Here is a 14,014-nt window from a genome sequence, read left to right as displayed (position 1 = left end):
AAAAATGATTCGCAGGCATCTAAAAACATTGGGTGGAGACATTTTTAGGTTAGGATAATTATAATATATATAGAAAAAAAGCACTGACAAATATTTAAATATAAATCAGTGTTTTGGAAACCCAGATTTAGCTAATATAATGAATGAAGTTCCTGTTATTAAACTGATGTAGTTAATCTTTTTGTTTAGTGGAGATACCGAAATTGTACGTTAGTCTAAACTCTATATTAGAAAATTTAGTCATTCAACTCTGGCTCCTATTAGGCCAATGGTTCTTCCTGGACACACAAAAAATAAAGAAAATGCAATGACATGAAAGCAGTTACCATTTGTGTGACATGAAGCATGCTTTACAATATTACTCATTGAAAAAGTCAAAGATAGTCACAGAAACAGAAATGTCTTAAGTTGACCGTTAAAAAGGTTGGTTTGGTTCTTTCTAGATAGATCTCTCCTGTCTTACACTCACAGAAGAAAGGCCTAGGACCACTCTATCCTCCTTATGACCACTTCTTAGCATCCAAGCCAACTGAGTAAGAATATGAAATGCATCTTGAAAAGGGAAGGGTGCTGATTCCAATCATGCTATCAGGCTAACTGGCATTATACCATATCATGAAGCTAACATCTCACTGCAAAGACCTGGCAGGATTCTACTTATGGCTCTGCCAATCCTGAGTTGATTGTTGTAGCTACTATTACAGAATTGGATATTCACAGGCTCAGTTTCCCAAGGAGTTGGATGGCAGCTGAAATTCCTAAAAATATTTTGTCACAATAGAACTTGAAGAAAAAAAAAACAAACAGATGAAGAATCTGCTAGCTTTTAAAGAGTGAACACTACAGGAATTTCATTTGAAGCACTTTATTACTTCCTTGTAAGTTGTCAGTTTAAATCTCTCTGAGGCCAAATTCCATGTCTGTCTGTTTGAAATAGTTCATAAACTGAGGAAAGGGGGGTAGTCATATTTTGGGAAATTCAAAGGCACACATGAGTAATCCATGCTTTGAATGTTATCCAGGGATATCAGCACTTCTCCAGATCTGCAGAGAAAGATGGGGATAAAAGTCCTTCCTCTTTTTCCCTCTATAACCCAAAATATTTTACAGAAAATACTAGGTAATAGGATTATTTTGTATTAATGACCTATCAGGGAATTAAGACACACAGATTGTACAATAGAAACAGAGACAGAAACATGAGATGAGAATATCAGCAGTGCAATATATGAAGGCAAAAAAAATTAAATTTCATCATTTTTTAGTAACTCAATAAAAGGCTGATGGAATTTGAGAAAAATATGACTCACAAAATGAATTTTAGGGCTTCCCTGGTGGTGCAGTGGTTGAGAGTCCCCCTGCCAATGCAGGGGACACGGGTTCGTGTGATCCCACATGCCATGGAGCGGCTAGGCCTGTGAGCCGTGGCCGCTGAGCCTGCGCGTCCGGAGCCCGTGCTCCGCAATGGGAGAGGCCACAACAGTGAGAGGCCCGCGTACCACAAAAAAAAAAAAAAAAAAAATGAATTTTATTTCAATGTGTTGTAATGTTTTCTCATATTGTTTGGTGCAGAACAGATGTTCAAGAAACATATGTTAATGAAAAGACAACCCTCAGAATGGGAGAAAATATTTGCAAAAGAAGCAACAAAGGATTAATCTCCAAAATATACAACAGATCATGGAGCTCAATATTAGAAAAACCCAAACAACCCAATTAAAAAATGGGCAGAAGACCTAAATAGACATTTCACCAGAGAAGACATACATATGGACAAGAAGCACATGAAAAGATGTTCAACATCATTAATTATTAGAGAAATACAAATCAAAACTACAATGTGGTGTTACCTCACACCGGTCAGAATGGCCAGCATCAAAAAATCTACAAACAATAAATGCTGGAGATGGTGTAGAGAAAAGGGAATCCTCTTGCACTGTTGGTGGGAATGTAAATTGATACAGCCACTGTGGAGAACAGTATGCAGGTCCCTTAAAAAACTAAAAATAGAACTACTATATGACCCAGCAATCCCACTACTAGGCATATTCCCTGAGAAAACCATAATTCAAAAGGGCACATGTACCCCAAGGTTCATTGCAGCACTATTTACATAGCCAGGACATGGAAACAATCTAAATGTTCAACAACAGATGAATGGATAAAGAAGATGTGGTACATATATACAACGGAATATTACTCAGCCATAAAAAGGAACGAAATTGGGTTATTTGTAGAGACGTTGATGGAGCTAGAGTCTGTCGTACAGAGTGAAGTAAGTCAGAAAGAGCAAAACAAATATCATATATTAATGCATATATGTGGAATCTAGAAAAATGGTACAGAGGAACCTATTGCAGGATGGGCATAGAGACGTAGACATAGAGAACGGATATGTGGACACAGGAGGGGAAAAGGAGGGTGGGATGAATTGGGAGATTAGGATTGACATATATACACTACTATGCGTAAAATAGATAGCTAGTGGGAACATGCTATAAAGCACAGGAAGCTCAGCTCGGTGCTCTGTCACTACCTAGATGGGTGGGATGGGGGGCTGTGGGAGGGAGGTCCAAGAAGGAGGGGATATAGGTATACATATAGCTGATTCACTTCATTGTACAGCAGAAACTAACAAAACATTGTAAAGCAATTATACTCCAATTTAAAAAAGAAACATGTTAAATGAAAATCATGAATTCATATACATTTTTATCTATAGACAGATATTAATTGATGATAGATACATACATATATACATACATACTATATCTCTTGGTCTGTAGTTACATAGATATAATCTCTAAATCGATATCAGACAATATTGTCAAGAATACCACCAGTGGGTCCTATCTTAGTGAAAAAAGAATTATCATCAGTAATTAGTATGTTGATTATATGTATAGAAATTAATTTTTGGAGTAATTTTTAGATACCTAAGTACATTTAAATTTCCCAAGTATTTTAATGACCCTACACCAATGCACACACACACACACACACACACACACACACACACACACATTTTTATTTATACTTTTCATTTGCTAAATGAGATACGTTTATTAATACCAGAGACTTTAGCATAGCCACTCTCTGAATTATCTCAAGATCTGAATTAGTGGAGTTTGAATGAATCAGTTTCCATTATACAGAGGAAATATAACAAAGAGGAAAATAAACATCTTTGAAATGGAAAAATGATACACATCAAAAAAGGAAATAAAATCACATAAAGTAGAAAATTTGAAATACCTTTATGCTAAGCAGATAAAACAATATCGCATACCTGATATTATTCTGCATTTTTAAGAATTTACACGTCAAGCTATATGAATAAATAGAGCGCTCTTCTCAAATGACTTAACCATTTCTAAACCTTTTTACTTTCATTTTTTTGCTTGCAACTGTTGGGGGAAAAATAACAATTTAAAGGCAAAAATAATATACAAAAACATCACTATATTTAAAAAGTGATGTCATGATCATTGCATTTTGTTACCCTTAGACCCCATTTTCAAATTGCAAATGCAAAGAAATAATATAAACAAATGGAGAACAAGTTTCATTTACTTAGGCAAACTCAGTAGGGTTCAAAGAGGCTTCTCCAGACATATGACATTGAAACAGAAGATAACAGCAGACTCTTATCAATAATTAATTTGACAGTTGTATGTAAAATTATACAGAGCTGTAAAATATTATCTCTTTCTTTACAAAAAAATGTTGAGACATAAGGACCTGAAACAGGAAAATACTGTAAAGCATTTTAACAATCATTTGGGAAAAATAGGATAATTCTCAACCCATAACAGATCATATTAAAAACATCAACTGAATTTTTCAAAAGTATATTTAAGTAAAATTAATGAAAGTTAAGTTTTTAATGGATAATAAGTGTAATGACAAATATGAAACTTACTGATAGCTAAATTGAGAATTGATTCTATCTCAATTATCTTTACTAATGGAGGAGTGAAGAAGTGTATCTAATGCAAAATAATGCATAATCCCAGAATTATTTCTACTTGGCTTACAGAGCATTTTTCTTCTTAGATGACTGTAAGTGAGTAGGATATCCTTGAGCATGTAAAATAAATTAATGTATTCTAAGAAGAGAAATTACTATAGAGCTGTGCAGATTCCTCTTCCTTCCCGTTTAATGATTTTTCTACTGTTTGCTATTTAGACTGAAGTATTCATGCCTTTCCCTACTCAATCCTTTATCTATTTCTATCATCTCATTCTAGGCACAAGCAAAGGGTTATGAATTGAGGAGTCTTTTTTTGTTCCAATAATTCTCATTGTGGTAAATCCAAGTTGTAAGACGGAAGGCCAAGGCTCTAATCCAAGGAAGGAGGCTCCGTTATCTTGTAGGAATTGAAGCATACATGCCAAGTAAATTAGGAGGGGATGAAAACCTCAAACTGGATTTTAACATTTACTATAAGACATCATGATGATGAGGAAAAAGTATAGGCCCTGGACTTTAAAAGACCTGGTCTGAAACCCAGTTCTGCCACTCAGTTGCTCTGTAACCTCAAGCAATTAATTTAAACTCACTGAGCCATACATTGTTTACTTGAAAAATGAAGACAATATTCATAAGGTTACTATAAGATTAAATGAAGTGTATATAAAACACTTAGCACCCATGTCTGGTACTAATAGAAACTTAATATATGTTATAGGTTTTTCTCAACAGATAAGGTACCGAAGTTTACTCAAGAGTACATTAGCCTCAAAGCAATTATAAAATCCTTTTTTTCTTCCATCTACACAGGATACATCTTTCATCAGGACACAGACCTGATTATTTACATGGTACTGATTCTAGGCTCTGTCAATGTATTTTAGAAGTCAATAAATAGATTATCATTTATTGAGCACCAAGGTAATATATTTCATGTACTATTATGACCTCTATATTCATTTATATGCACAGGGCTGCTTTCTTCTTGTATCAGAATTTGTTTATAAATATTTAAAGTCTAAAAAATCATTATCTAATCCCCAAAGCCTGAGTCTCTTCCTAAATTCTCTATCTTAGCTAATGACATAATCATCCAACTTATAACCTAGGCTAGACATGAATCATCCTAGATTTCATCCTCTCGCTCTCTATTTTGATCAGTTACCAAGTGTCATTAATTCTAATTATGAAGCAACTATGAATCTCTTTTCTACTCTTGAATTCTCCTCAATTCAGGTCCTCAGTATTTCTCCCTTCATTGCTACTTACCTTCAACTGCAATTGTTTTTAAAGCATTTACTCAGTTACTTATCAGTGGTTCCTTTTACCTACAGCAGCTTTTTTTTTTATTTGAACAAAATCCTATATGAAATAGAACATGTAAAATTCTGAGGCAGAAGTGGGAAACCTAGAAGTACTTCCCCAATCCCATATCAGCCAGTAAGGAAAGTCCTTGAAAGACCCTTTGGAAAACCATTGGTCTATAGGGAAAAAACTGTTAAACAAGATAGCTTCCCAAGCTGGTTTTTCCCACTCTTTCTAACTCTAACTCTAACTGTATCACCTATAAGTCTCCCATCTTAAATCTCTGCTCCCGTCTCTTCCACTTAATTGCTATTCCCCCTAGCATACCAGGCCCTTTCTCATCAGTGTATATCTGTCTACAGAGGATGTTTTTCCTCTGATTCTCCATCTGTCCAACACTCAGCCTATAAGACATAACTCAAATCTCTATGAGCATTACCCAACTTAACAAATTGATTTAGTTGCTCTCATTCTGTGATATTATAGCACCTTGTATGTACTTGTATTATAGTCTCTATCATACTTTAATTAAATTGAAATTATTAGTTTACATTACCTTCTCCCTAATTCTACTGTGACAAGGACTACTACTCATATAATTTTGCATTACCTAGGATCTAATACCCAAAACACATTAGGTTTTTTTAGTTTTATGTATCATTGAAGATACAAAGATCATATTGTCATTAAATACATTTTCTACCACATAGTAGCTTTAATGATTTTTAAAGGTTCAGTTAGAGAAATAGCAAGCTTATTTTTTTTCAATTCCTTTTTTAAAATTGAGGTATAGTTGCAAGCTTATTTTTGAGTGTTTTATGTGCTTTTATGTTCTTTGTTTTAGAGAATCAAAAATGCAAATTTATGAGACTGGTATTTTTAGGGGAGTACTGTTTATCACAGTGTTCGATGAAAAACACTGAATCATTATTCAAGACAATGACTACTTGTACTTTCTTCTTTTCTAATCATAAGGTACTACCAGGGATGATGCATATTATTTCTACATTTTATCCTAGAGTAATAACATGGAAAAGATACACAGATGCCCAGAACTTTTGGAAACAAAAGGAATATTATTGAGACATATCAACAAGCAGGTATACTACATCCCATAGGAGGCTTTGAGAAAATGCTAGTTTGGCCAGTCCCCTCCACCCCCTGCCATCTCTGCCCACAGCACACAAAAACATACATACATACACACAATAAGGCCTTGAAAGAGATTTCTTACAAGGAAATGACAATTAATTTTTAAGTCATGTCCATTTGATTTGAGTCACTGGAATAACAAAACTGTTTTCATGAATAATCAAAAAAATTCAATAATGTAACCTCTAGTAGAGCTTGAAAAGCTCTGAAGGACAAGGCAGTTAGATCAATATGAGTTCATTTCAAATGCTGGGCAGTATGAAGAGACAAGGCTGATCATCGGATGGATTTTATTACCTGTCGGAGTGATAAGTCCTGGTGATAAGAGGCCTGGAACTGAATGGGGCAGAAGGCGAGCATTGTCCTGCAACACTCCCAAAGAACGCTTAGGAGGCCTGCCAGGCCTTGAACTGTTGAAAAACAGACAAAGATCAGGTTAAAATATGCTCTTTGGAAATACCATCACTTGCTACATTCGCCTAAATCTTGTTTAATTACCAAGAATGATATACTTTTATATTAAAGACTATTTTCATTGATTACTAAAGGACCAATACTTTATACTAAACTTCCAAAATAACTATGGCAAGCATTAAAATCATAAGAGATCAATTTCTAGTTTAGATTCTATTTACAAGCCAGCACTTTGCAATACAGCTTACCTGTTGTGAGAAACCCAAAGTTACCCCCGCTCTTAAAGGTACACTTGATCCCTGGTATTAATACATGCAACTGAGATCTGAGATAGGGGCTCACAGAATTAGGATCGTATAGAATATGAAGTGATTAAGTCTCTGTTCAGCATGCCAGAGGTGAGGGGTAAAAAGCTGATATGTAGAATAAGACCTGATGTTTACTAGCATTTCCACAGCTGCTGGGAGCCCACAAGGAACAAAGAACCCCTGCCCTCAGGTTTTTTTCATACCTATTATTTAAACCAGGCTGTATAACCAGCAGTACACTCTCTTGGAGTGGCTGTACTAAGGAAACCTGCCACCTTTGCAATCTAGGCTGTTTTGTCTCACAGATTGATTGGTATTTTTAACTGATGAGTTGATGCTAAACTTAAAACATTAACCTAACCTATTCTATTTGCACATTCTTCACCCAGGTGTGAACAGTTTGCAGTTGCAAATATTAATCCATAAAATAATGAAATAGAAAGTCAGTATCAGGCTTCCATCTTGTACTCTAATACAGTCAGTGTACTAAATATATCATTTAGAAGCTGTCACTACATGAACAGACTTATAAGTCACTGAACATTAGGATCAAGTCATTCTCAAGTCATGCAGTATATTTCAAATATTACTTTCTTAATGTTACTTAAAATACTGCTGTTGCTTCTTAGTAGAAATGCAGTTTACAAAGCTGAATCAGAGGGATTTTGACAAAATACTGCAAAATACTATATTAAATAACCCAAGCTGCAAAAATGTATAAGGTTCAGATAGAGAACATTTCCAAAAATGACTTTTTGTTCACAAAGAAATTTAAGTTAAACCTCACTCTATCAACATTGCAGTAGCAAAGTGCTCCATCAATGTAAGACAAACTGCTTTCAAATGAAGACGACTTCTAGCAACCTTATACAGAGGTACTATTACCCAGTTCATTTTTCATACACTGTGCTGATGTTATTTTCTTTCATTGTACATCAATATTGTATATCAATCTAGCATGAAAGATTCTTTTTTTCTCATTTAATGTTTCAATTTTATAAACTGAATCTCCTCTCCCTCTTTCTACTCAAGTTTGGGCTATAATTTATTTTCTTTAATTCAGCGTTGTTATCCTGTTTGTCCTTGCCCTGTTTTATGGCTTCCTAACTCTTTGAAGGAATATTGATAAGAAAAATATCCAATTTACTTCAAATGCCCTAAAGGATCCCAAGGTCACTGAACAATATTCATCAGGTTATATCCAGTCATTAGAAAAAGGCACTTTTTGTTGAATAATCGTCACCAAGTCTGTACTTTCCAAGTGATTCTTTGTATCTTTCTATTTGTCAGAATTCAAGCCTACTAACTTTATTAAAGACCACCTGATAACTCTTTGTACTTTTCCAGCATAAAAATTTCAGTGCTGTCTTTATGCTCATAATCAATTTCAGACAGACTGTCTCCAGAAGAAAACAGCCTGATGCTCACTCTACTTCCCTGAGACAGTTGTTGACAGTATACTTTGGAAGCTATAAGGTTTAAACAGTTCTGTTCCAAATTTATTGGTCAATCTCACAATTTGATGTAGCTCTTTTCCAATAAGCTGACTCAGGCTTGGGGGGCATTAGATTACAGGCCTCTTAGTCTGATGGTTCTACCTTAAATTCCAAGATTTGAAAAATTTGGTCAAATTTCCCACCATCAGATCTATATGGGGGAATTCATGGCTAATGTCACAAATGGCTTGGTAGTATTTACTACAAATGCTATAAGCCAAGAGGATCATATTCTCCATCCTAACATTATTTTCAGTTTATAATTTTATGATGTTGGTATGATTAATTGTGAGCCTCCCCAACTAAAATGTAAGGTCATGAAGGCAGCACATATGTCTGTTTTTGTTTGTCACTGTACCCTGAGCAATTCTCATGGTGTCTAGCACACAGTAGGGGCTGGTAAATGGTTAATTAAAATCAGTTAATGAGTAATGATAGGACACATTATTTTGCCATGGCTACAGTTTCCAAATATTCCTTTGATTGCTCTATTATTGATCAAATAAATAGAAAGCCATCATTTAATCATCAGGTAAGCACTTTTAAACTTTGGACTTTACAGCAATTATAAGAGCTTCAAAATATGATCCAGTCCAATCTGACTATTTACAAGGTTAAAGAAGGGTAGATGATAGATACTGTCTTATGTCTGAAAGTTCCTACAAACTTCAAGACCCATTCAAGGGCTGAAGGTTCCAGCAGTTATTCATGTGTAATGACAGTTTCACTTATTCAATCATCCAATAAACAAACATGCACTAAGTGCCCATTCAGTGTGTATCTGGCATTGAAACTAGGTATCAGGGTTACAAGGTTAAAAAGTTAGCTTGACAAGGGCAAGGGTTTTGGTCTGTTTGTTCATTGATATATTGTGAGAACCTAGAACAGCTTCTGCCTTTGAAGAGCTTAAGGTCTAGTGATAGAGATGTGTGTTTGACCTGCTATTTAAAATTTATGATTAACTCTTTAGTGAGTATGGTTGTGTGATGTATCCTTCCAAACTTGTTTAAACTTATCAGTGAGAAAAATCATATTCAGATGCTTTTGCTTATACTCTTGGAAAGAAGACTTGGGCCCCTAGGGTAAACTAATTAGAATAAAATTTGTGAAGGTGCTTTATAATCAATAGAGCTCCATACTAATACAAGGTAGATTTATTCTTACTTTTAGACCAAATAACCCTCAGTAGTAAGATATTCTTAGCAATAAAGTTCTTGCATTTCTTTTCAAAGAACACAAGCCTGACAACATGATGAAAGACTATGGAGGACTCTGTAGAAAGTTGGGAAATATTCTTGATAGATGATCTTGCCACACTTCTTATCTTTAAGAGCTTTATTAGCATTAGGCAGATATTTACATATTAATCAAGACAAACATGTGGTGATTTAACTAGAAAACTGTTATTTGGATGACAATCTAATCAGCATAGGTTGAAAGGTTCATCATTGCAGCATCCTGTTTCTGCTAAAATATTGATTGTGTTACTGATTTCAGTAATGCTTTATTTTACAGGGCACAAATAACCATGTAATTACTCTTTAAATGAATGATAATTGCTTGTTGGCAATTATTTGTTTTCAGTTTAATTACAAGGTTATTTGTACTCTGTAAAATAAAACAGGCCCTTTTTAAAGTTCCCACTCAAATGGCTCAGTGGTTATATCACCCATGAGCATCATAAACAAAACTTTATGGTACAAGGCAAACAACCCGCCAAAATAGCAAAACTCTTATTAAAAAGCTCAGCTAAATCTTTGAGATCATCAGCTTTATAAAATCAACATTAGGTGTAACATTTATAGGTGGTTTGGAAGGAAATTATACCAAAGAATCATGATTTTCTCTGGGTCCAGGTCATCCCATAATATAATTTATCCTGATATGTATTTTACCCTTCACTCTGTAAACTTCTTCAGAAGAAATGAAATAGTAACTCAGCTTCCTGCGATTAAAGAAAAAAACAAATTGAAATATGTATCAACAGTATTTCATTTTTCTGCAGTTAAAGCGGATTACCATCAGAGCATTACCTCAAAGTTTATAAACTTTGTAGAGTTGACAGGTCCCTAAGAAAGAAAGTCAGTAGGTCTTCTGGTGTCAACAAGATATGACACAGTCTGTGAAATATCTATTCCAAGTTGTAATAAAGTAGCTGATATTTTGCTCATTAAGATTATGAAATTTCACTGTTGGAGTTATTTTTATCTTGTATCATCAGCCATTTGTATATGAATCAAGGAGTAAACAATTGAGTAATTTTATTTCAAAGAAAAAATCTTATTAATAAATTAATTAGTGATGTCATGAGACTTCAAGATATTTAATGTAAACCATATATCATCAGCACATGATTTAGCGAGGAACCACAAGTCATGTTATCCTCTTCAATGAAAGTTTGGTTTACTACTCTTTAAAGAAACACTCATAACATTCTTGGACAAACTGAGGATATAGTGGCAGTTAACTGTGGTATTAGCAGCAACTTATAAAGATCGCTGCAATTGGATTCCTGAAGTGGGAGCTGCAAGCCATGACCTGGGATTCACTTTTCAGAGCCATCACTGATATTTAAAATCCCTTGGGACAGTCCCTGAATGTGTCATTTTTTTCAATTACATTAGAAGCCAAGAAAACCAAGAATGGCATTCGCTTTGAAGGTGTTGTTTACCTGACTGTGAGAATGCTGCTCTGACTTTTCAATATGCTTGTTAAATTAAATAAGAATCTTTCTATCAGAACAATAAGATTTTTAATTGCATTGCGGATTAATAATAATCTCTTAGGCCTGACATTTATTACAACATTTCAAGGATGCCAATAGTAGTTAAACTCTACCTGACCTTTCAGTGTTTATGAAGAGAAACAAACTCTGACCTCACAGCAACTTAAATCCATCTTCTCTCAGTGTTAGCAAACTGATCACTTGTCTAACTATTGCACTGGATTGTATTCTCAACCAGATCAAAGGCAGCAGCAACCAATTCAGCACCCGGGAAAAAGTCATCCATGCAAAATGGGCAATTAACATTAATCATATATGAAATTGTTCAAGCTGATAACTGGAACCTGGTCACTATGGTAACTCTCATAAAATGGTGCTTATGTTAAACTGGGCATCAATCAGCTCTTGGTTTATGGGAACTTAAAGTGTGGCTCATCATGTCTCTAGGAGCTATCAACACAAGGAACAAAAAAACACACCAGAGGCAAGGTCATTTATATTCCATTACCATTTACTTCCTTTTTCAGCTCTTATAGGCATATCCAAAACTTAAATTTGAATACATTAAAAGCATCAATACCAGCATTCCATTAGAGTTAGGGAAGTTAAGGAAATTATCTTTAACATAAGGGGGTTCAGAGGATGAGGAAAAATCTTCCTTGTTAGGGTCATGTCTTACAATACCAAGGATCATGTAGAATAATTCATGTTTAGCATTAATCTTATGATTGTAATAAATTGGATAATTTATAGTTATTATTTTAAATGGTGATATTTAATTTCCTTTTCTAATGCTGAATTTCTCATTTTCCTTCAATAAAAAAAGAAATCTGATGTAATAGACAATTTAAGGGTTGACTACTCACTTCTTAGAAAGTATAAATGTGAAGCTATTTTATACTTCATTTACTTGACTCTGCTCCCTATTTAAATTAAATTTGCTCTAAGCCTGGTGTTAGCACCTTTAAACAAGTTTAGTTTTTGTCATAAATTGACTGAATTCTAGTAAATGTCTTAGTATAATTAACAAAGATTGTATAACAGAAATGCTGGTATATGACAAATTCTTAGTAGCCTCTTTTCGTTCTGCTTATGTAATTCCAATTAACATCGATGGAATCATTGCACCTTAGTAAATCTTAGAGTGAATCAAATTAAATAACCATTTCCCTAAAGATGCAGACGTAGAGAGTGGACTTAAGGACACGAGGAGGGGGAAGGGTAAACTGGGATGAAGTGAGAGAGTGGCATTGACATATATACGCTACCAAATGTAAAATAGATAGCTAGTGGGAAGCAGCCGCATAGCACAGGGAGATCAGCTAGGTGCTTTGTGACCATCTAGAAGGGTGGGATAGGGAGGGTGGGAGGGAGACGCAAGCAGGAGGGGATATGGGGATATATGTATACATATGGCTGATTCACTTTGTTGTAAAGCAGCAAGTAACACAACAATGTAAAGCAATTATACTCCAATAAAGATGTTAAAAAATAATAAAATAAAAGGTTTAAAAAAGAAATAACCATTTCCCCTTCTAAAGTGTATCATACCACTGTCAGACACAATGTTTTTAAAATACAGGCATTCTTGAATTCAAAGAATGTGTCACTGCTCAAAAATTTGATATTAAGAGAATGATAAGAAGTTAACATTCACATTTGGATACATTCCACTGGCATCTCAAATTCAAAATATGCCTCCCCCAAATCCCACTCCCCACACCTTCCTTCTCTTGTTTTGTCAGCAATATAGGCATGCTTTTCGTTGCCAAAACTATAAACTTGAGGGTAATTTTGATTCTCCCTCCACCTCTCCCTTCATTTTCAGTCTCCAATATTTTTGTTCCATTGTCATATATGTTGCAAATTTCCATCTCTATCCATTCCTATCTCTAACACCCTACTTCAGGCCCTCATCACTTCATGCCCAGGTTACGTTCAACAAGTTGTTTCATTGTTCCAATACATTCTACATAAACTGTGATCTGAATTTTGGTGAAACATCCTTTCATTATGTCATCTTTTGCTCTAGAACCCTCAATACTTCCTGAGTGCACACAAAATAAATTCTAAATGCCTTGGTCTAGCAATCTGCCCCAATATATCTTTCTTCCCTTTTCTCTAATTACTTCTTAAATGAATGTCCTTCTCCAGCTGGATGAGTAGATTCCCTATCTGCTAAGCGTAGTATTTGACCCTAGAACCCTTCCATTGTGAAATATCTTCAAGGTATTAGGGTTCCTGGGGAAAAATTTTGTTAAGCTCCACTGTCTTGGGAAGGTTTCAGTATAACCTGCTGTAAACGGTGCTGTTTTTCTGAAAGGTCACTGCCTTTTACTTTGTGTCATCATACAGGCTCTCTTTAATGATTATCACAAAGGGAACTTCAGTACCAGCATTAAGGGAGCATGTTACAACTAGCCAAAATATTATTTTTCATGTCTGGCAAATGAAGTCCCATTGGTAATTGTCAGTCTGTGCATAATCCCATGATGATCTCAAGAGTTAACATTTCATGTTTGAATGTCAATCAGAAACTGCAGGAGTATTGTGTTAATATCACAACTCTGGAGAGCTTAGGAAGTTGAGTAAGATTTTTAGGAAGCTGATCACTATTAACCTGACTGCATTAGTCTCTATG

General features: G+C 34.8%; 1 protein-coding gene across 1 annotated transcript in view; it reads right to left on the bottom strand.

Annotated features, from left to right (window-relative positions):
• Positions 1-14,014, bottom strand: part of DACH2 (dachshund family transcription factor 2) — a 644,364-nt gene that overhangs the window by 395,644 nt on the left and 234,706 nt on the right. Inside the window, exon 3 of the mRNA XM_027086062.1 lies at positions 6,728-6,840. Within this exon, the coding sequence (XP_026941863.1) occupies positions 6,728-6,840 (113 nt within the window). The remainder of the gene's footprint in view (positions 1-6,727; positions 6,841-14,014) is intronic.

This window comes from Aethalodelphis obliquidens, unplaced genomic scaffold, assembly GCF_003676395.1.
Source record: "Aethalodelphis obliquidens isolate GAN/ISIS:26980383/991018 unplaced genomic scaffold, ASM367639v1 scaffold54, whole genome shotgun sequence".
Lineage (NCBI taxonomy): Eukaryota > Metazoa > Chordata > Mammalia > Artiodactyla > Delphinidae > Aethalodelphis > Aethalodelphis obliquidens.
This window is presented reverse-complemented; position numbering and strand designations above follow the sequence as displayed.